At 43.8% G+C, this 23,334-nt stretch overlaps 1 protein-coding gene across 1 annotated transcript in view; it reads right to left on the bottom strand.

Annotated features, from left to right (window-relative positions):
• Positions 1–23,334, bottom strand: part of LOC132488550 (A-kinase anchor protein 13-like) — a 180,899-nt gene that overhangs the window by 107,196 nt on the left and 50,369 nt on the right. The window contains exons 3-4 of the mRNA XM_060096846.1: positions 16,510–16,695; positions 10,886–11,094 (exon numbers count right to left, since the gene is read on the bottom strand). Of these exons, the coding sequence (XP_059952829.1) occupies positions 10,886–10,912 (27 nt within the window). The 5' untranslated portion in view covers positions 10,913–11,094; positions 16,510–16,695. The remainder of the gene's footprint in view (positions 1–10,885; positions 11,095–16,509; positions 16,696–23,334) is intronic.

Genomic DNA, 23,334 nt, shown 5'->3' with positions numbered 1-23,334 from the left:
TTAATAAAATCAACAATGCTATTTCCGAGGAGGAGCTTCAAGATGGTGGAAGAGTAAGATGCGGAGATCACCTTCCTCCCCACAAATACATCAAAAATACATCTACACGTGGAACAGCTCACACAGAACACCTACTGAATGCTGGCAGAAGAACTCAGACCTCCCAAAAGGCAAGAAACTCCCCACGTACCTGGGTAGGGCAAAAGAATAAAGAAAACAGAAGAATAGGGACGAGACCTGCACCAGTGGGAGGGAGCTGTGAAGGAGGAAAGGTTTCCACACACTAGGAAGCCCCTTCGCGGGCGGAGACTGCGGGTGGCGGAGGGGGGAAGCTTCGGAGCCGCGGAGGACAGCGCAGCAATAGGGGTGCAGAGGGCAAAGCGGAGAGATTCCCGCACAGAGGATCAGTGCCGACCAGCACTCACCAGCCTGAGAGGCTTGTCTGCTCCTCTGCTGGGGTGGGCGGGGGCTGGGAGCTGAAGCTCCGGCTTCGGAGGTCAGATCCCAGGGAGAGGACTGGGGTTCGCTGCATGAACAGCCTGAAGGGGGCTAGTGTGCCACAGCTAGCCGGGACGGAATCCGGGAAAAGGTCTGGAGCTGCCAAAGATGCAAGAGACTTTTTCTTGCCTCTTGGTTTCCTGGTGCGCGAGGAGAGGGGATTAAGAGCGCTGCGTAAAGGAGCTCCACAGATGGGTGCGAGCCACGGCTAACAGCACAGACACCAGAGACGGACTTGAGATGCTAAGGCTGCTGTTGCTGCCACCAAGAAGCCTGTGTGCGAGCACAGGTCACTCTCCACACGTCCCCTCCGGGGAGCCTGTGCAGCCCGCCACTGCCAGTGTCCCGTGATCCAGGGACAACTTCCCCAGGAGAACGCACGGCGCGCCTCAGGCTGGTGCAACGTCATGCCAGCCTCTGCCGCCGCAGGCTCGCCCCACACTCCGTACCCTTCCCTTCCCCCACGGCCGGAGTGAGCCAGAGCCCCCGAATCAGCTGCTCCTTTAACCCTGTCCTGTCCGAGCGAAGAAAAGACGCCCTCAGGCGACCTACACACAGAGGCGGGGACAAATCCAAAGCTGAAGCCTGGGAGCTATGCGAACAAAGAAGAGAAAGGGAAATCTCGCCCAGCAGCCTCAGCATCAGCAGATTAAATATCCACAATCAACTTGATGTACCCTGCATCTCTGGAATACCTGAATAGACAACAAATCATCCCAAATTGAGGCAGTGGCCTTTGGGAGCAATGATATATATATATATATATATATATATATATATATATATATATATATATATATATATATTTTTTTTTTTTTTACTTTTTCTATTTTTCTGAGTGTGTATGTGTATGCTTCTGTGTGTGAATTTGTCAGTATAGCTTTGCTTTTACCATTTGTCCTAGGGTTCTGTCTGTCCATTTTTTGGTGTGTGTGTGTGTGTGTGCGTGAGTGTGTGTGTGTTTTGGTATACTTTTTAGTGCTTGTTATCATTGGTGGATTGGTTTTTTGGTTTGGTTGCTCTCTTCTTTCTTTCTTTTTTATTTAAGTTTTTTTTTCTTATTTTTAATATTTCTTATTTTTTATTTTAGTAACTTTCTTTTACTTTCTTTTATTTTTTCTTTCTTTCTTTCTCTTTTTCTCCCTTTTATTCTGAGCCGTGTGGATGACAGGGTCTTGGTGTTCCGGCCGGGCATCAGGCCTGTGCCTCTGAGGTGGGAGAGCCGAGTTCAGGACATTGTTCCACCAAAGACCTCCCAGCTCCACATGATATCAAATGGTGAAGATCTCCAAGAGATCTCCACCTCAACACCAAGACCCAGCTCCACTCAATGACCAGCAAGCAACAGTGCTGTACACCTTATGCCAAACAACAAGCAAGACAGGACCACAACCCCACACATTAGCAGAGAGGCGGCCTAAAATCATAGTAAGGTCACAGACATACCAAAACACACCACCGGACGCAGACCTGCCCACCAGAAAAGCAAGATACAGCCTCATCCACCAGAACACAGGCACTAGTCCCCTCCATCAGGAAGCCTACACAACCCACTGAACCAACATTAGACACTGGGGACAGACACCAAAACCAACAGAAACTACGAACCTGCAGCCTGCAAAAAGGAGACCCCAAACACAGTAAGTCAAGCAAAATGAGAAGACAGAGAAACACACAGCAGATGAAGGAACAAGGCAAAAACCCACCAGACGAAACAAATGAAGAGGAAATAGGCAGTCTACCTGAAAAAGAATTCAGAATAATGATAGTAAAGATGATCCCAAATCTTGGAAATAGAATGCAGAAAATACAAGAAAAGTTTAACAAGGACCTAGAAGAACTAAAGAGCAAACAAACAATCATGAACAACACAATAAATGAAACTAAAAATTCTCTAGAAGGGATCAACAGCAGAATAACTGAGGCAGAAGAATGGATAAGTGACCTGGAAGATAAAATAGTGGAAATAACTACTGCAGAGAAGAATAAAGAAAAAAGAATGAAAAGAATTGACGACAGTCTCAGAGATCTCTGGGACAACATTAAAGGCACCAACATTCCAATTATACGGGTCCCAGAAGAAGAAGAGAAAATAAAGGGACTAGACTGAGAAAATATTTGAACAGATTATAGTTGAAAACTTCCCTAATATGGGAAAGAAAATAATTAATCAAGTCCAGGAAGCACAGAGAGTCCCATACAGGTTAAATCCAAGGAGAAACATGCCAAGACACATATTAATCAAATCTTCAAAAATTAAATACAAGGAAAAAATATTAAAAGCAGCAAGGGAAAAACAACAAATAACATACAAGGGAATCCTCATAAGGTTAACAGCTGATCTTTCATCAGAAACTCTGCAAGCCAGAAGGGAGTGGCACAACATAATTAAAGCGATGAAAGGGAAAAACCTACAACCATGATTACACTACCTGGCAAGGATGTCATTCAGATTCAAAGGAGAAATTAAAACCTTTACAGACAAGCAGAAGCTAAGAGAATTCAGCAGCACAAAACCAGCATTACAGCAAATGCTAAAGGAACTTCTCGAGGCAAGAAACACAACAGGAAAAGACCTACAAAAACAACCCCGAGAAAATGGTAATAGGAACATACATATAGATAAAAACCTAAAATGTAAACGGATTAAATGCTCAACCAAAAGACGTAGAATGGCTGAATGGATACAAAAACAAGACCCATATATATGCTGTCTACAAGAGACCCACTTCAGACCTAGGGTCACATACAGACGGAAAGTGAGGGGATGGAAAAAGATATTCCATGTAAAAGAAAATCAAAAGAAAGCTGGAGTAGCAATTCTCATGTAAGACTAAATAAACTTTAAAACAAAGACTATTACAAGAGACAAAGAAGGACACTACATAATGATCAAGGGATCAATCCAAAAAGAAGACATAAAAATTGTAATTATTTCTGCACCCAACATAGGAGCACCTCAATACATAAGGCAAATACTAACAGCCATAAAAGGGGAAATGGACAGTAACACAATCACAGTAGGGGACGTTAGCACCCCACTATCACCAATGGACAGATCATCCAAAATGAAAATAAATAAGGAAACACAGGCTTTAAATGATACATAAAACAAGACGGACGTAATTGATATTTATAGGACATTCCATCCAAAAACAACAGAATACACTTTCTTCTCAAGTGCTCATGGAACGTTCTCCAGGATAGATCATATCTTGGGTCACAAATCAAGCCATGGTAAATTTAAGAAAATTAAAATCATATCAAGTACCTTTTCTGACCACAACAGTATGAGAGTAGATATCAATTACAGGAAAAAATCTGTACAAAGTACAAACACATGCAGGCTAAACAATACACTACTTAATAACCAAGAGATCACTGAAACAATCAAAGAGGAAATCAAAAAAAAACCTAGAAACAAAGGACAATGAAAACACAACAACCCAAAACCTATGGGATGAAGCAAAAGCAGTTCTAAGAGGGAAGTTTAGAGCAATACAATCCTACCTTAAGAAACAAGAAACATCTCAAATAAACCACCTAACCTAACACCTAAAGCAATTAGAGAAAGAAGAACAAAAAAACCCCAGAGTTAGCAGAAGGAAAGAAATCAAAAAGATCAGATCAGAAAAAGAAATGAAGGAAACAATCGCAAAGGTCAATAAAACTAAAAGCTGCTTCTTTGAGAAGGTAAACAAAATTGATAAACCATTAGCCAGACTCATCAAGAAAAAAAGGGAGAAGACTCAAATCAATAAAATTAGAAATGAAAAAGGAGAAGTAACAACTGACACTGCAGAAATACAAAGGATCATAAGAGATTACTACAAGCAACTATATGCCGATAAAATGGACAACCTGGAAGAAATGGACCAATTCTTAGAAATGCACAATCTTCCAAGACTGAACCAGGAAAAAATAGAAAATATAAACAGACCAATGACAAGCACTGAAATTGAAACTGTGATTAAACATCTTCCCCAAACAAAAGCCCAGGACCAGATGGCTTCACAGGCAAATTCTATCAAACATTTAGAGAAGCTTTAACACCTATGCTTCTCAAGCTCTTCCAAAATATAGCAGAGGGAGGAACACTCCCAAACTCATTCTACGAGGCTACCATCACCCTGATACCAAAACCAGACAAAGATGTCACAAAGAAATAAAACTACAGGCCAATATCACTGATGAACACAGATGCAAAAATCCTCAACAAAATACTAGCAAACAGAACCAAACAGCACATTAAAAGGATCATACACCATGATCAAGTGGGGTTTATCCCACTAATGCAAGGATTCTTCAATATACACAAATAAATCAATGTGATATACCATATTAATAAATTGAAGAATAAAAACCACATGATCATCTCTACACATGCAGAAAAAGCTTTTGACAAAATTCAACATCCATTTATGATAAAAACCCTCCAGAAAGTAGGCAGAGAGGAAACTTACCTCAACATAATAAAGGCCATATATGACAAACCCACAGCCAACATCGTCCTCAATGCTGAAAAACTGAAACCATTTCCTCTAAGATCAGAAAGAAGACAAGGTTGCCCACTCTCACCACTCTTACTCAGCATAGTTTTGGAAGTGTTAGCCACAGCAATCGGAGAAAAAAAGCAAAGAAAAGGAATCTAAATTGGAAACGAAGAAGTAAAGCTGTCACTGTTTGCAGATGACATGATACTCTACATAGAGAGTCCTAAAGATGCTACCAGAGGGCCTCCCTGGTGGCGCAGTGGTTAAGAGTCCGCCTGCCGATGCAGGGGATGCGGGTTCGTGCCCCGGTCTGGGAGGATCCCATGTGCCGCGGAGCGGCTGGGCCCGTGAGCCATGGCCGCTGGGCCTGCGCGTCCAGAGCCTGTGCTCCGCAACGGGAGAGGCCACAACAGTGAGAGGCCCGCATACCGCAAAAAGAAGAAGAAAAAAAAAAAAAGATGCTACCAGAAAACTACTAGAGCTAATCAATGAATGTGGTAAAGTAGCAGGATACAAAATTAATGCACAGAAATCTCTTGCATTCCTATACACTAATGATGAAAAATCTGAAAGAGAAATTAAGACAACACTCCCATTTACCACTGCAACAAAAAGAATAAGACACCTAGGAATAAACCTACCTAAGGAGACAAAAGACCTGTATGCAGAAAGCTATAAGACACTGATGAAAGAAATTAAAGATGATACAAATAGATGGAGAGATATACCATATTCTTGGACTGGAAGAATCAACATTGTGAAAATGACTATACTATCCAAAGCAATCTACAGATTCAGTGCAATCCCTATCAAACTACCACTGGCAGTTTTCACAGAACTAGAACAAAAAATTTCACAATTTGTATGGAAACACAAAAAAACCCAAATAGCCAAAGTAATCTTGGGAAAGAAAAACGGATCTGGAAGAACCTGGCTCCATGACTTCACACTATACTACAAAGCTACAGGTATCAAGATAGTATGGTACTGGCCGAAAAACAGAAATATAAATCAATGGAACAGGATGAAAGCTCAGAGATAAACCCATGCACATACGGTCACCTTATTTTTGATAAAGGAGGCCAGAATATACAGTGGAGAAAACACAGCCTCTCCAATAAGTAATGCTAGGAAAACAGGACATCTATGTGTGAAAGAATGAAATTAGAACACCCCCTAACACCATACACAAAAATAAACTCAAAATGGATTAAAGACCTCAATGTAAGGCCAGACACTGTAAAACTCTTAGAGGAAAACATAGGCAGAACACTCTATGACATAAATCACAGCAAGATCCTTTTTGACCCAGCTCCTAGAGAAATGGAAATAAAAGCAAAAATAAACAAATGGGACCTAATGAAACTTAAAAGCTTTTGCACACCAAAGGAAACCATAAGCAAGATGAAAAGACAGCTCTCAGAATGGGAGAAAATATTTGCAAATGAAGCAACTGACAAATCATCAATCTCCAAAATTGACAAGCAGCTCATGAAGCTCAATATCAAAAAAACAAACAACCCATCCAAAAATGGGCAGGAGACCTAAGTAGACGTTTCTCCAAAGAAGATATACAGATTGCCAACAAACACATGAAAGAATGCTCAACATCATTAATCATTAGAGAAATGCAAATCAAAACTACAATGAGATATCACCTCACTCCTGTCAGAACGGCCATCATCAAAAAATCTACAAACAGGGCTTCCCTGGTGGCGCAGTGGTTGAGAGTCTGCCTGCCGATGCAGGGGACACGGGTTCGTGCCCCGGTCCGGGAGGATTCCGCATGCCACGGAGCGGCTGGGCCCGTGGGCCATGGCCGCTGAGCCTGCGTGTCCGGAGCCTGTGCTCCGCGGCGGGAGAGGCCACAGTGGTGACGGGTCTGCGTACCGCAAAAAAAAAAAAAAAAAAAAAAAACCCACAAAAAACTAAAAATAGAACTACCATACGACCCAGCAATCCCACTCCTGGGCATATACCCTGATAAAACCATATTTCAAAGAGAATCATGTATCACAATGTTCACTGCAGCTTTATTTACAATAGCCAGGACATGGAAGCAACCTAAGTGTCCACCGACCGATGAATGGCTAAAGAAGATGTGGCTCATATATACAATGGAATATTACTCAGCCATAAAAAGAAACAAAATTGAGTTATTTGTAGTGAGGTGGATGCACCTAGAATCTGTCATACAGAGTGAAGTAAGTGAGAAAGAGAAAAACAAATACCATATGCTAACACATATATATGGAATCTAAAAAAAAAAAAAAAAAACCAGTCACGAAGAACCTAGGGGCAGGACGGGAATAAAGACGCAGACCTACTAGAGAATGGACTTGAGGATATGGGGAGGGGGAAGGGTAAGCTGGGACAAAGTAAGAGAGTGTCATGTACATACATACACTACCAAATGTAAAACCGATAGCTAGTGGGAAGAAGCCAAATAGCACAGGGAGATCAGCTCGGTGTTTTGTGACCACCTAGAGGGGTGGGATAGGGAAGGAGACGCAAGAGGGAAGAGATATGGGCATAGACGTATATGTATTCACTTTGTTATAAAGCAGAAACTAACACCATCGTAAAGCAATTATACTCCAATAAAGATGTTAAAAATAAATAAATAAATGTTATTATTAAAAGAGGAAAATAAATACGTTACTTAGCCCCCTCCTCCCCCAAAAAAGAATGTTATTTCCCCTTCCATGTACTCAAATAATACCAATCAGGTATCCTGAACCAACAGCAGGAAACACTCTCCAAGGAAAATAAATTCCTTGAGGCTATTTTATCGCTGGGACTGGCCCCCAAAAAAGAATGTTATTTCCCCTTCCATGTACTCAAATAATACCAATCAGGTATCCTGAACCAACAGCAGGAAACACTCTCCAAGGAAAATAAATTCCTTGAGGCTATTTTATCGCTGGGACTGGTCAAATAGTTTTAAGTGCTTACTGAAAAGTATGAGTATTGGGAAAAGAGAGAACTGAGCATGGAGGATGAAGAATGGTAAGGGAGATGACTGATCAGAGATAATGCTCTAAGCTTCAAGCTTAGGAGGTAGTGAGCCAAGTCCAAGCCAGGCAACTCAGTCAAAACTGCCAGCATTTTGGAAGCCAGGTCTGTCTATGATTGCCATTGGTACTATTGCTGATGATGGTAACAGTGTAATGTTTTACTTGGTGTGGGATTATTATGCATTATAGACAATCTGATCCTCTGAATGTTTAAAGGATGCTCAGAGGATCTGTGCAAGGCTGTGGGACCCAGGAAACAAAGAGGTGGGGTTATTGAGAGAGAATCATGGCAAGCAGTGGCCTCAGCAGGAAGGCAAAGAACAATATGATGGGCGAAGTCTGTGGGAAGGACTCAAAAACAGTTCTTTCTCAGTCACTCTCATGCCCAGTAGGCTTGCAATTACACCACAAGCACCGATAAAAACAGGAAAGGACAGTGGTTTTCAAAGTGTGACCCAGACCAGCAGTATCAACATCACTTAGGAATTTGTTAGAAACACAACTTCTCAGCATCTTCCCAGACCTACTGAATCAGAAACTCTGAGGATGGGGCCCTTGCAGCCATGTAGGTGGCTTTGCTCACAGTTAACTTAGAGAACCTCTGGTCCAGTGGACAGAAATACGGACTGTTGAGGAAGACCATCAGTTTCAAATCCTTTGAAATGTTGAAATCAGAAAGTCTGCATGAACTGCTATGCCAGCCCTAAGCCATAGTAAGCAGTCAAGACAAATCTCATTCCCTCGTCCTCTTCCTCCTCCTCCTTTATTTTCTTCTTCTTCCTCCTCTTCTCCTTCATTTTCATTGTCATCTCCATCAGTTGCAGCAGCAGCAGCAGCAGTAGAAGCAGCATAATTTGCAGTAGCTACTGAAATGACATCACTAGATCCAAGGTTCCCCATTTGGCCATCCTGTGACTTACACATCTTCTCTGGCAGGAGAGGGGAGAGAATGGATGGGCAGCTCTAACTCCAGCACAGCTGCAAGGGCATCTGTGCTCAGAGCACTCAGCCCAGGTGCTGGGAAGCTTTTCAGGCAGGAGAAACCTGGCCACCAAGTGCAGATTCTGCCTCTGCTCACATCCTGCTTCCATTCCCGACAGTAATTGGAGGCTGGGAGCTCATTGTAAATTTGCTCAATTGAGCAGTTGAGGTCTTTATTGTCCTGCTGAGGAACTGCTTCTAAAAGCCTGCTTCTGGGCTCACAGCCCCTTTCATGCCTGTGCTTCACTTGGTATTTTCTCCACTCTCTTCTTGTCATAGACCTGTACCTCTGGGATCACCATCTTTTCCCTGTATTACTCTTTTAATTGTATTTTTTTTTTTTTTAACACAGGTCAGAAAAACAGTCAATAATACAGAGGGCAGGGGGCAGAGGAGCTGGCTAAAGCACACGAGCCAGAGTTGGGGGATTCTAGGCATCAGCAATACGGGGGGAGTTTCACAAAGGCTGGGAGAGATTCAAGATTTCTGGGACACAGGCTTACAAAGGATGGTGAAGCTTGGAAACAGTCAAAGCACTTCCTCATCCAGAGGAACAGAATGGAAAATGTAGCTATTTCATGACCGAGAAGCTCTGAAAGCTGTAATGATGGAGAGAAACCCAGAGGCGACAGCAGACAGAAAATTAGATATTGGTTTGCAGTGCAGTATTATGTTATTGTTTAGAGGAGGGGAAAAAAGCTTTTTAAAAAAAAATGGTTAGTCTACAGATGCCGTGGTTGGAAAACGGCACTCTCGTTGACCGCTTCATTACCTCAGATGTACTCAGGTACAGAGAAATTGGAGAGTGTCCAGAGAGAAGCAATGAGACCAATGAAAGTAGTGCAGAGACTGACTAATACGAAGACAGCAAGGAACATGATGTGTGTGAAACACGGCTGCCTCGGCCCCAGGAGAGGTTTGGTGAGCAGATGATGGGTATTTGGGAGATACTCACATCATCCATGGAAAACGTATAGGTAGCCTCGCATGATGGTGTTTAAATTAGCCCTAATCAAGTGAAATTAAGGAACTTATTATTCGGTTGAAATCCAGGAAACCCTAGACACTTATTCCACTGGGGTGCAGGTAAGTGACAGCCCTTATAGGTGCTACTCCTTGTGCCTGGGATGCTCTTCCTCTTAAACTTGGCATGACAGACTCCTTCAATAATTCAGGTCTCAGCTTAGGTGTCACCTGCTCAGAGAAGACTTGACCCTCTAAGAGGAGGTCAAGTCTCCCTGCATATGTAAAAGTCACTGTAGACCTGTGCCCTTCCTCTGTTGATTTCACAGAGCAATATGAAATTATCTTCCAGACTGAATTCTTTGCTTCCTTAGTGTCCAACTCTCTGGTGGAATGCTTGTCCCAAAAGATCAGGGGTCTCGTCTATCATATTCACCACTAGGTCCCCAAAACTAATCATTATTCCAATAACCACTCACACTCATAAAGCAGTTAAGTCATGGCAAGAACCCTGCTAACAGAGACATGTCTATGTTAACTTATTCAGGCCATGCAAAAACCTCGATTTTATCATTTCTATTTTTTTTAAGAAGAAGAAACTTGAGTCCCAGAGAAGGTGGGTGACTTCTCTAAAGTTGCACAGCTATAGGTGCTAGGGCTGGGATCTGAAGCCAGGTTCTCTAGCTTGAAAATCAACACTCTTAATCACTGCACTACCCAGTGTGTACCCAACTAATACGTATTGAATAAATGAGTCAATCAGTACATGAGTGAGTGAAGGAATGAGGATTTGAGTCCAAAACATCTGCCCAGAGCAGGAAGCAAGAAACGTATTGAGGTTTCCCAACTTTAGTGAAGGTGAGTCCTAAATGACGGCCTTCAGGAATCATCCAGATGTCATCCAACTGCAAAGATAATCCCCATGCTGATTACCTGTGTGGTGCTGAAAAGGATCTCCATGCCCTGAGCTGCCAGGAAGGCCTCCCTGCCAGACCGGAGGTTGGCAATATGCCCGAGGCAAAGCAGAAGCGCCCTGCGGATCAGCACGTAGGAATTGGTCGTGTCATGGCTGTGCCAGTCCTGATGCAGCCTGAACAAGATGGTGACATAGCCTCTGTTCACTGCCCTGCGGCTGTTAGACTCTGAAACCAATGGGAGAAGACAATGTCAATCACAGGCTGGCCATACCTGCCTGAGGATGTCCCAGTGTACCTCCCACAAGATACTAATTCATCATAAAGGGAAGGAAAATAACTTTCTATTGGAGAAAACTGGCAGATATCACCTTCATCAAGTGACCAAAGTCAACATCAGCAGATAAGATGCCCTGAGAAAGACACACCATCACTTTAGCATCACTTAAGCACCACTTTAGCATCCCTTCAGCATCGCTTCTATGATTTTCCTGCCCCCAAATGCATAACCTAAATGTTACTATGAGGAAAATCAGCAAACCCAAAATGAGGGACATGATGCAAAATATCCAATCTATAATTTTCAAAAACGTCAAGGTCATGAAAAGCAAAAAAAACAAAAAACAAAAAGAAACAGGAATTGAGCTAACAGAGACTAAAAAGACATGGCATGTCAGTATGATATATAATTATAATTTAGATCCTGGACCAGAAAACAATTTTTTTCTTTTGCTACATAAGGCATTAGTGATGCAATTGGTAAAATATGAATAGTGTTTAGATTAACCCATAGTATTGTATAAATGTTTATTGTCAGATTTTGATAAACTATTATATGTTTACATAAGTGAATATTCTTGTTTTTATGAAATTCACCATTGTGAAAGTCTATAACATTCTCAAATAGTTCAGAAAAAGGATAATAGTGTGTGGGGAGAGAGAAGAAAGGAGGTGGGGGGAATCCACAGGATTTCCATTCCTCTTTCCTAAGCCTCAGTAGACTTGGGATATTGTCATTTGGGTTGAGCAAACTATAAGGCTTAGGTTGAAAAGGAGAGGACCCTGAGTGACAGACATAATGTCAGGAAGGCTGCCATGTGCAACAGATGTGTTGGGTGTTTTCCGTAAAGAGAACAGAAGCCAGATCAGCAAGGGGTTGGCTCCATCCACGAAAGGAACTCCTCAGGCTCAAGGCTACCCAAGAGGGAGCTGGTCTCTATGTGGTAATGAGCAGCGTGGCACCAAAAATATCCAGAAAGAGGTTGGAAGTCCACCCAGCAGGGATGTGAGGACAGGGCTTCCTTACATCTGACAGGGAGCTGTACTAGCATGCTCTTACAGTTCCCTTCCCCTCTTTCACACCATGACTACCCTTTGTTAGTTGAATGACCCTGCGTGAGACCTCCCATGAGACCCCTCTGATGGGTGAATCATTTCTTCCTTTTTCCATTATGAAGAAAGAAAGGGGGAAGAACGGTCCAAGATACCTCTCTCAACAGTCCACATACACCACTTTTCATGTTAAGCTCCTCCACCTACAGGGTTGGCGGACAGACCAGTTCAGGTCTACCCAGTAGATGGGGAGATAGATACTCTCTGGATCCTGGTCCTCTCTACCCCTGTGGACTAGGTACCCCGAAGAACTCTAACGGGCTGACTCTCAGGAACAAACGCCCACATCTTGCAGCTCTGCCCTCTCACGACTGCATTTCTCCATTATCCATACTGTTCATGCTGGTTTATGAGACAATCTATGTTTCTGGCTGAGCATGTGAGAGAGAGATCCCCTGAACTGTAACCGGATAAGCAAAATTTCAGCTCCAAGTCAGATTTTTTCCTAAGACCATATAAGTGCACATGAGTCAAACGATAACATGAAAATTCAGTGCTTTATTCCAGAAGGGTTTTCTCATAATATTAATGGAATTCTCCTTTTCTTCTACTTGTTTGTCAAATTCTAAATTGTCAGGCTTGACTGAGCCCCACTGAGATTTCTGACCCATTTGTGCAGTTGGTTTTATATTTTTTTTCACTTTTGACAACATTTCATTCAGCCATGACCCTAAATTGAGAGCCATGAGCTTTATTCACTCCATGATGTGTTTGTGGAAGGTTTAAATCACCTTCATTACCTCCTTTAATGAATTATTCTTTTGTATCAAAAATATTTCTCTCCTCGGCTGGTCCCAGCCGCAAAGCACTGGACTTCTTTACCGCCTAAATGAGGTTCCAGCCTATCCAATATCTGATGTTTAAAAGAAAATTGAGGATTAGGTAGGAAGTATTAAAGGAAACTATCACCTGCTGAAAAGAAGACAGAATGGCAAAAAAAAGTGCATGGGCAGTGGGAGGTTAAGAACTTTTGTCTTTTATCTATGTTAAGGGTATGAGACTAATAATGTGTTATCCTCATGACGTTCATCTTCCACTTCTGGGGGAGGGGAGGGAGATAACGAGAAAAAAGTCTTTAATTGTCTGAGAGAAAAATCCCTTATCAGATCCCAATGATTTTATTCACGATTTCCTGTTAATCTTCAACAACCTGTCATGTTTACTAACATCGAAAATAGCTACACCTCCTCCCCCAACCCCTACCCTAAATCAGTCAATCTTTCTCCGTGAACGGCTTGGGAGTTTTGCAAAAAGTCAATATGCACCTGAAACCCGACAAGAGATCCACCAAGCTGAACAAATGTAGAGGGGAGCTGAAGAATGAAATGAGGGTCACTGGGATCTGCAACTTGCAGAAGTTTGAGAAGATCTGAGGGGAGGACAGTGCTTCTCCCAGGGAGGCCAAATAGGAAGGAGAAGATGTGGGGTTTCATACATTCCTTTGGGTGGGCTCAGGGTTTGGAGGCCAGAGAAGATCCCCAGACCAGCTGTACTTTAGTCTGTTTATGGAAATGGCTTCTTCCTAAGATTTCCTTGGAAAAAGAGTTCCTGTTCCTTAATTTTTTTTTTTAATTTCCGAAACAGATTGGTTTATGTTAAACTGGTTGGAGGATGGGGTGGAATGGACAGAGAGGACTTCTGAGGACCTTTAATTTAACAGCTCACCTCCACCCCCTTCCCCATCCAAAGGCTTTTCTGTAGTTTTTATTCTCCTCATCCTCTGCAATGAACTTTGACAATCAAGTAGAAAAAAGACAGGTTACCCTTTGACAGGAAGTCCGTAGTCTATAGGCCATGCCATGTTGTAAATGCCTGTGGGCAGGGCAAGAAGTCCCCCGGTGGCCATAGCAACCAATTCACCTTACCCCATCCCTTTCGAAAGTGAATTACCTACCTTGCCCCTGAAGGTATTTGAGAGCATGATCATCTCTATAAAGATGTTTGTCTTTTAACAGGAAAGCCCAGACACCTTCAAGACTCAAAGATTGGATTTCTCATGGGGAATTTCCAGCCCCATGACAGGTTGGTGGAGAAGTGCTTGGTGACCCAGATTATAATACCTGCAAGCAACCCAACGCTCTGCCACTTTTATTGGGCAAAACCAGAGGAAATTTCCATGACTGCTCTTTGTTTCCCATATCTGAGAATTTCATCACCCCTTTTAGAGTAAAGAGATAGCTTAAAGTGGAGGAAAAGTGGGAACCTGCAGCAGAGGAATGAGCTGGATGCTTTCACAACCACAGCTCTAGGAATGAGATATACAAATTAGTGCAGACCTCCAAACTCATCTTTACTATCCTCATGTACCCTTCACTGCCTTGCTGGGCAGAGCCTTCAGCTGTCAGCTTTCTTTCTGGAGTCCTTGCACATGGCTGTGACCTCCACTGCTTTCTAGCTGTGTGACCTTGAGCATGTTACTTCACAGCTCTTGTCACTAAGTCTTTATCTAAAAAACAAACAAACAAACAAAACTGATAACAGTCCCTTCCTTGTGGAACTGTTGAGAAAATTAAGCTTGATGCCTGGAACGTAATAAGCACTCAATACCTGTCGCTTATTATAATTGCCATCATCAACATGATAAGCATCATCTATTTACTATTCCAACCCCCCCTCTGTAATTTTGGACAACAAACTGCCAAATGCTCAGGACATGAACAGATTCCTTCGGACAGCCTCACACAAGAATAGGAGCACTAGGATCACATAGTTGTTGATCTGCATTTTGGCTCTATCATTTATCAGCTGTGTAATCTTGTTTAAGTTACTAAGCCATCCTGGACTACATTTCCATCATCGGCAAATATTAAAGCAAGATAAAAGAGAGATAACTAAAGCATCACCCTTACAAGTCCATTATAAGGAATGATTGCATAGTGTAGCAGCTGGCATCAAGTATGTGCTCAATAAATGATAATCCCTTCCCCATAAGGATGACATTCAAACTTCAAATTCACTTCACTAGTGAGAATAGCCCAAGGAGAAGTTTCAAAATAAGTAAAATTTGTAACCACAGTCCTTCAATCCCCATGTAATGGAATCGACTTCTCACCCCAAATGCCCACACATCTTACACAGCTGCCTATCTGTCCTTAGACACCCCAAACATACATACCGAGGACCATTCCCCCACATTATCCCAGGAGCCCTTACAGACAATGTCCATAATGTAGAACTTTTTAGTTCCCCTCTCTGACCAACTTTACCCGAGTTGGGTCCCATTACACTAAAGCTTTTTTAGAAGACTGGGTAGTGCTGTAAGATCCTCTTGATTGATAATGGTTAAGTGTTTAATAACTCACCCTTGCTTTTGATAAGCACATACACAAGTAAGAATAAATACAAGAATTCGAGGCTCTCATCATTCTTAAGAACAGAAATCATCTTCAGCCACATAGCATAGTAGGCCATGACTATCCGAAGAAATTCTTGCCCAGGAAGATTAAATAGTTTTATGAAACAGATTTATTTCCTTCTGTTTCAGGAACTTCATGAAAATTCATTCATATGAACTACTGACAATTCAGCTAGCCCTTTTCAGGACTGTGGCCCCCTTCTCAAAAGAGAAGACCACTCAGCTGGGCTTATCAAACACCCCTCCCCAAGGCTTGCCTCCAAACCCCCTCCTCACTGGATCCCCCAACTGAGCAATTATATCACAAACACTGCCTGATCTTCATCAGGACTCCACATGCAAATACCCACCTGGAGCCACAGCACTCGCACTGTATAATATCCCACCCTAGAAATCCCCCTTTGGAGACATTACTACAACCCAAGATAATGGTGACCTTAACTACAGCAAACAATCCACTGGCCTCTGCAACAGTGCTCTTTTCAGGGAGTCAATTTAGAAGATGTTTCTGGACAAAGCAGGCTTTTACCAAGACTTCTAAATCATATTACATGAACAATAAGCTGCCTGTTTTGCCACTGTAACACCAGTTACAATTACTGAGTATTTATTTACTGAATGTTTCCTATGTGCTCAGCATTGGGCTAATCATTTTACATGATCATCTCATTTATCTCATGGAAATGCTTGAAGATAAGCATTATTTGCCTCCTCTTACAAATGAAGACACAGAGGCTGAGAGAAGTTAAATAACTTATTCAAGTCCTGAGAGCTTATAAATGGCATGTGGAGACTTCAAATGGAATCCCCCATCTGCCTCCAAAGCTGACATCCCACATCATTATCCCCAGTGCCGGTTTGTTACAGATTACACTGTTTTGCATTCAGATAAAGACCTTTAACGGTTACCAGGAGAACCAGCTTCTTGAGGAGGGTTTCCGAAAGGCTGAAGGAGATGAAGTCCACGGAAGAGCTGAGGTGCTTGAGGGGCGTGGCTTTCAGCCAAATGGAACCTGGCACCGTCCCTCTGGCCAGTCGCCTTCCGTCGCCCTCCTCCGTCTTCTCTGCTCCCTCCCAGGCCCCTAAATTGTGGCGAAAGTTGATTTTTAATAGGAGACTCAAGAAGGTTTAAAGAGTCAAGGGCTTCCCTGGTGGCGCAGTGGTTGAGAATCCGCCTGCCAGTTCAGGGGACACGGGTTCAAGCCCTGGTCTGGGAAGATCCCACATGCCGCAGAGCAACTAAGCCCGTGCGCCACAACTACTGAGCCTGCGCGTCTGGAGCCTGTGCTCCGCAACAAGAGAGGCCGCGATAGTGAGAGGCCCGCGCACCGCGATGAAGAGTGGCCCCCACTTGCCGCAACTAGAGAAAGCCCTCGCACAGAAACGAAGACCCAACGCAGCCAAAAATTAATTAATTAATTAATTTAAAAATAAATAAATAAAGAGCCAAATTAACAGCCGATGGTGCCTCGGCTCCCTGGAGGAGATGTTCAGGACCCCTCCTGACGCCCGGCAGGGACCCCTGAGGCCAGCCGGGAAGTCAGGCCCAGTATGTGGCTGCAGGGCTGCCGAGGCGGAGTCGCTCTCAGCCTCCCCGGCAGCTGCTTCGACGCTCCTCACAAGGGAGAAGCCGTGCTGTATGTACCGAAACATAACTAATCTTAATGTCAGCAGTAATGGAAATTACACTCCATTATCATTAGCTCAAATAAGAATAATGATATGGAATTAGCTTGCAGGTATTTTTTTCGCTTTGTAAAATAGATACTTTTCAGTAAACTTGGCTCTAAAGGAAATTTGGGTCTCAAGCAAATCTTGTTTTCCCATTGACTGCCTTTTGAAAATGAAAGATGCTTTTCCTAAGCTTCAGAAGGAGTGGCTAAGGCGGCTGAGAAACCAGCCTTCATAGCATTGTTTTCAATCTAGACTTGCCTACTGCTGGTTGGGTTTTTTTGAATCACCAACTGCTTCTAATACCTTTCCACAGATACATTCCCAAGCCATAGAAGTTTCTCCACTCTTGAGAAAGCCTCAGAAGCCATATCTGCCTCTTCCTCCACACACCCAGCTCTTCCTCTGGTCCTTGGAGAGTACCATGTCCAAGGTATTAGGCTGCAGTGCTACAGGGGAAGGGACCACTAACAAATAGGGACATACTCCAGACCAGAACCCCCTGCCACTTCCCTGCATCCCATATGATGAATCAATCTCACCTTGTACTTTATCAATTCTAAGGCATATATTTTTTCACATTTTAGCATTTCCAGAATTAAGATGCTTCTTACCAATGACGATGTTTCAATGACAACTGGCAGCATTTTTTCGCTCTTCATGGCACATAAAAATTGGAGCATCTTATAGTCAATGACATCCTAGATTTGAGGAAGTAGGATTAATTTTTCAATATTTAGTTGGAAAATTCTCTAAAAGGAGCTTGTTCCCAGCAAGAAATGATCGCTTGAGAGGTTTGCTCAGCGTATGGGAATAAGCAGAGACAGTTTGCCCTGAAAGCCAGATCTTGCTGTGTCTAGGTATGCGGTGAATTATCAGCTAAAACCATACTCATACCCCCTAAACTCCAGGAACCACCATTCACTCTTTCAACAAACACACTTAACAACTACTACGTGCTAGTATGTGCCAGGCAGTATTGTAGGCACTGGGGATATTAGAGCAGGAAATGAGATGCACAAAGTCTCTACTCTTAGGGGCTTGCATTCCCATGGGGGAGCTGGGGAGACTCTCAGATCCAAATAGATGCACACACACACACACACACACACACACACACAAATTAGGTAACTTCAGACAATGACGAGTGCTACAGTGAAAATCAAAGAATGATTCTAGAGGGACTGGTGGGGCTGCTACTTTAGACTGGGTGGCTGGGGCAACTCTTTGAGGAGGGGGCATTAGCACTGAAACCGGAATGTAGGAAAGAATCAGGCTGCAGAGATCCGGGGACAGAAAATTCTAGGAATCTGGAGAGCGAAGCAAGTAGAAAAGCCCAAATTTGGTGAGTGCAAATAACAAAAAGTCTGGAAGCTAAAGCCAGGTGAAGAAAGTGAGGGGAGAGCAGTAGGGCAGAGATCAGAATGCGGGACCCCCACCGCTTTGACATTCATCACAGCGGGTTGTGCAAAATCAGGTGGGGGGGGGCAGATATGTCGGTCAGATTTTCTCACTCTCCTTTTTGTTATTTGTTTTTGACATCTCTGCAAGAAAGCCCTTAGGAATGATCATCTTTGCCTGGACCTAAAATTTCCCAGGAGTTTTCCTATCCATCCAGAGTTTTCTTTTGAGTCTAGATTCTTCGTAGGGAAAGAAGCACCTGCTAAGCCCTAAGACGAGCCCCAGTCCCTTCTGGGTTATTGTAGAGAACCTTCCTCCTAGTTTCATTTTGCCATTTCCACTGTTTACTCATCAGAAGGCAACACTTAAAGAAGAAAGCCAGGATTTAGACCTGGAAGAAGAAAAACAGAGCACTTCCCCGCCTGCCTTTCTCTGTCAATGGATGAGGGAGACACCTGTCCGTCAGTGGCGTTGCCTGCTTCTGGCCAGAGTACAGACAAGCAGTGTGGACTACAGGAAAACAAATCTGCACGTGCAAACATCACGTGCAAATTGGTTCACACTGCATTATGCTTCCAGGCCTTGAGCATGCGCAGAGCAAGGTAAAGAGCTCAGCCTCTGTGCTCCTGGCCCGCTGTCCTTTGGCCTGATGTCATACGGCAGCACAGCACTGAAAAGTCCCGAAGCAAGCGTGAGCCTTGCGCTTCCTTGTTTGAACTCCACTCCTATCCCCCGTGGTCCTCCGAGTGCCCCTTCCCTACCGCCTGGAATGTGCCCGCAGCAGCCTCCTACTTGACCCGCATGCCTCCCCTCCACTGCCCAACACATCTCACTAAAACACACACTCAGATGCTGTCATCCTCTACTCAGAAAAATGGAGCAGCTCAGGGAAATCCAGAAGATCTGTGGATGCCAACAGGGGCCTCATGTTCTCTGGGTCTCCTTGTATGGGCGTAGCAGTTGCCAGGCAGCCTGGGTGTCCCTGGGATTAGGGGGAGGGGCTGAGGAAGAGGCTGAGCAGGGTCTCTGACCCCCGCTGCCACCAGAACAGCTCCACCATCAGCTGTTTACATGCAATGGCTCTGCCAAGGTTTTCATTTCAAGTTTAATACCTACAATTTATTTCTTTAAAATAAAAATAAAAGATTTGAAACCCTCTGGTAGTGAAATGAAGTGGGATTTCAGTCCCACTGTGCCAAGTACACATCATGCAATCTTGGGCAAGTCAGCCAACCTCTCTGAACCTCAATGTTTTGTATAGAACAGTTTCCCAGCCTGGAACTATGGACATCTGAGGCCGAATGTTATGTCGTAGGGTCGGGGGCAGCTGCCCTGTGCATTGTAGGATATTTAGCAGCATCCTGCCCTCTACCCACATGATGCCAGGAGCGCCCACACCCCCTGCAGATGTAGCAATGAAAAATGTCTCCAGACCTTGTTAAATGTTCCCTTGGGACAAAATCGCTCACGCTGAGAACTGCTGCTCTAGAAGAGTTAAATATTTACCTGTCTTGCAGGACTACGGTGAGCATTAAATGAGATAATATATGAAAAAGTGCTCTGCAAACTGCTCTTATTAGAAGTCCGTTGGAAGCATCTGACTTACATCCTGACATAAACAAATAACTGTACAGTCAATCCTGAATAGGATGAGGAAGCTACTGTGCACTTTCAGAGCTCTGAGATGTTTATCTTTTTGTCTATCTCTTTCAATCTTTGTGATACCTTATCTTTGTCAATCCATAGCCAGTCACTCATTATGCCAGGGTGACACAAATTCTGAAATCCAGAACATTTAGAGCTCAGCAAGCCTGGATGTTAACCCCTGATTCCCCAGAATGAAAACAAAGTACGTAAGTGTGTGTGGATCAACCTTCTAGAGTAAGAGGTTTGAGCTTTTAGCAAACACACACGACCTTCACACACGAGCCTGAGCTTCCTTGAACACATTCACACTGTTGTCAAAGCAACATCATGGCCCAAACCTACAGGCAGACAGATAATCAGGCCAGAGGGAAAGCCCTAGAGATAGAACCAGGTCTTTAGGGCCAGAAAACAGGATAGTCTGGTTGAAACACAGCAGCCTGCTTAGTTGTGAGAACCAGGATTGGCTGCAACCTTATTACAACAAGGTTTTTTGCAGACAACAGTTTATGTCAGGCAAGGAAAACACACCACCGCCATCCACAGTTCTGTTAGACCCCGTGTGGGTGCCTGGGAACATCCTGGCCATCTTGGGAAGGTAGTGCACCATCTTGCCTATACTAACAACCATTGTCATTTCCACCGGAAGCTGACCCTTCTCATTTAATTAGGTCCAGTTTAATTGTTTAATTCGGCGTCTTAATCCCAGGAGACTCAAAAGTTACTTGACTAAGGCTCAAGGATGAAGATAACAATTTTACATCTCTCTCTGAGTCAAACTTGACTAGCTCTTCCTTAGGACCACCACACAGTAAAAACGAGCACGTGTTCCAAACCTCCTAAAGGATGCATCAGCCCGTCTTTAAATTATAATCTCTGACAATTTACTGAGCTCTGAAAGTGTCCCATGAGAATATTTATTTCAGAGGTTTTCAAACTTGATTCTTTCGAGCCCTGAGGAACTTCCATGGAAATTTCTCAGCATCAATCACGAGCCAGGGAAAGAAGAGGTGAAAAGGGAAAGGCCAGGCTGTGATTCACTGGGATCTCCCACTTCTGCTCCCGTTTTATCTGCTTTAAATGTGTCATCTCCTCAGAGGATTTCTTTATTAAAAAAAAAGTTTCTTCTACTAAAGCACCCTCAAATCACTCAACTTGTACAGCCCTCCCATTTTTGGAAAACCAAACTGAAATCAAGTACAATGACAAAGAACTAATTTCAGGTCCCATGCCCATTAGCCAAGTCCAGGTTTCCTGACTCCATGTGGAAGGTGAGACTCATCCTTGAAATAGGAAGATTTTCTGCTTTGAAGACAGTCACAACGGAGTTTGAATTTCAGCTCTCCACTTACCATTCATGGGATCTTGGGGAAAAAATGATTAACCTCTCCTAACTACAACTTCCTTGTATGTAAAATGGGAATATAACGTGCCTGGCAAGTGCCACTGCTCTGTAATTCATAGTTTTGATCATTATTCCCTGAAGGTACTCTCATAAACAATAATTCTCTTATCACTCCCCACCTTCCTGCCCTCTTCCTTGAGGGATCGCAGAGAACAGTTCATGAAACATATTATCAAATGGGATGTGGGATGCCTGGGAACCATGGGAAGGCAGATGGGCATCTTACTTAAGTCGTGCCTTTGGCCTTGGCAGCAAAGGTGAAGAAGGTAACAGGTTATCACAAGGGTTCAGGGGAGATGGGGAAAAGTAACTGCAGGATTCTCTGCTCTCTACCAGAGGCAGCCCTCAAAAAAGCTGCGCGAGATGCGAGATGCTCCCTACCCTCGGTAAGTCCCTCTCAACCCCGCTAACCTCACTGGGAGTGCAACAAACTCCAGCAACTTTTCCAACACCGGGCTTGGGCTCCGCTCACCCTGCCTCCTCCCAGCTCCCTTAAATAATGGCTGAGCGAATGCCTCCGGGACCATCTTCAGCTAATTTCCTTCAAGACATGCAAGCTGCTAACGCTGGGAAGCACAGATAGTGTGGAATAGCAAATATGGCCAGAATTAGATTAAAATAACCTCCTGATAAACAAATTACTCACCGGAAACAAATATTGGACTAGCGCGGCCAAGATAACTAGGAGAACAGCACCGCCACATGGCAGGAAGAGGAAGTACATGAGCTGCGGTCTGTGGCCAGGGACGATCAGCACCCACCCCCAACTCGGGGGCCTGACAAAGCCAGCAGGGAAAGGGAACTAGCAGCTGTAATCCTTCCCGGCCCTGTTCCCTTCTCCTCTCACTCACCCCGTCATTCATCAGCCTCGCCTGATGCTCAGCCTCACAGCAGAGACTCTGGCCCTTTGCACAGCCATGTTGGTGTGTTGGCACCTCTCACTGGGTCCCCTTCGGATGCTTGTATGGGATGGACCGTGTGATGCTCTTTCCTAAACTAAATGACAGATGCTCCCACCACATACAAACGCACACAAATCCTTCTAATACTTAGAAAGTATTTATTTAGCTTCCTTTCAGATTTTGATCTTCTTTGGGCTAAATAAACCTACCCTTGTTCATCTCTCCTTGGTGTGCACAGAGCTCAGGTCCCAGGGTCTACAGCAGGTAAGCTCTGTAGCCCAACCTCTCCAGGCCTCAGTTCCTACACCTGTGAAATGGTGATGATGATACCCCCTTACTAGGCATGTACATGCAGTGGTATATACAGTGGTTGACACGCTAAGCAGTCGATAAATGGTACACGTGTGCGTTGTCATTTCAATCCCACCGTGTGACGGATGTAGCTTGCTAGTCTGCATTCATACAAAGTCGATCACAGCAGTCCATCCCAGTGTGACAAATGCAAAATTCTAGCAATATTACTTGAAGCAGATTTCTGGATCATCACAGAAATATAGGGCCTGCTTCTCCAGAAGTTATGATGGCAGAAAGGACGTTGGGTCTATAATCACACCACAGTTTGATTCTTTCTGGGGACAGGAATTGGGCTGGCCTCTTCATTAAGGCGTATTGGAAGCAAATGTATGAGGCTTAAGTCA

The sequence above is a fragment of the Mesoplodon densirostris genome, chromosome 4, assembly GCF_025265405.1.
Source record: "Mesoplodon densirostris isolate mMesDen1 chromosome 4, mMesDen1 primary haplotype, whole genome shotgun sequence".
Lineage (NCBI taxonomy): Eukaryota > Metazoa > Chordata > Mammalia > Artiodactyla > Ziphiidae > Mesoplodon > Mesoplodon densirostris.
The sequence above is the reverse complement of the archived record's forward strand: the minus strand, read 5'-3'. Positions and strand labels throughout refer to the sequence as shown.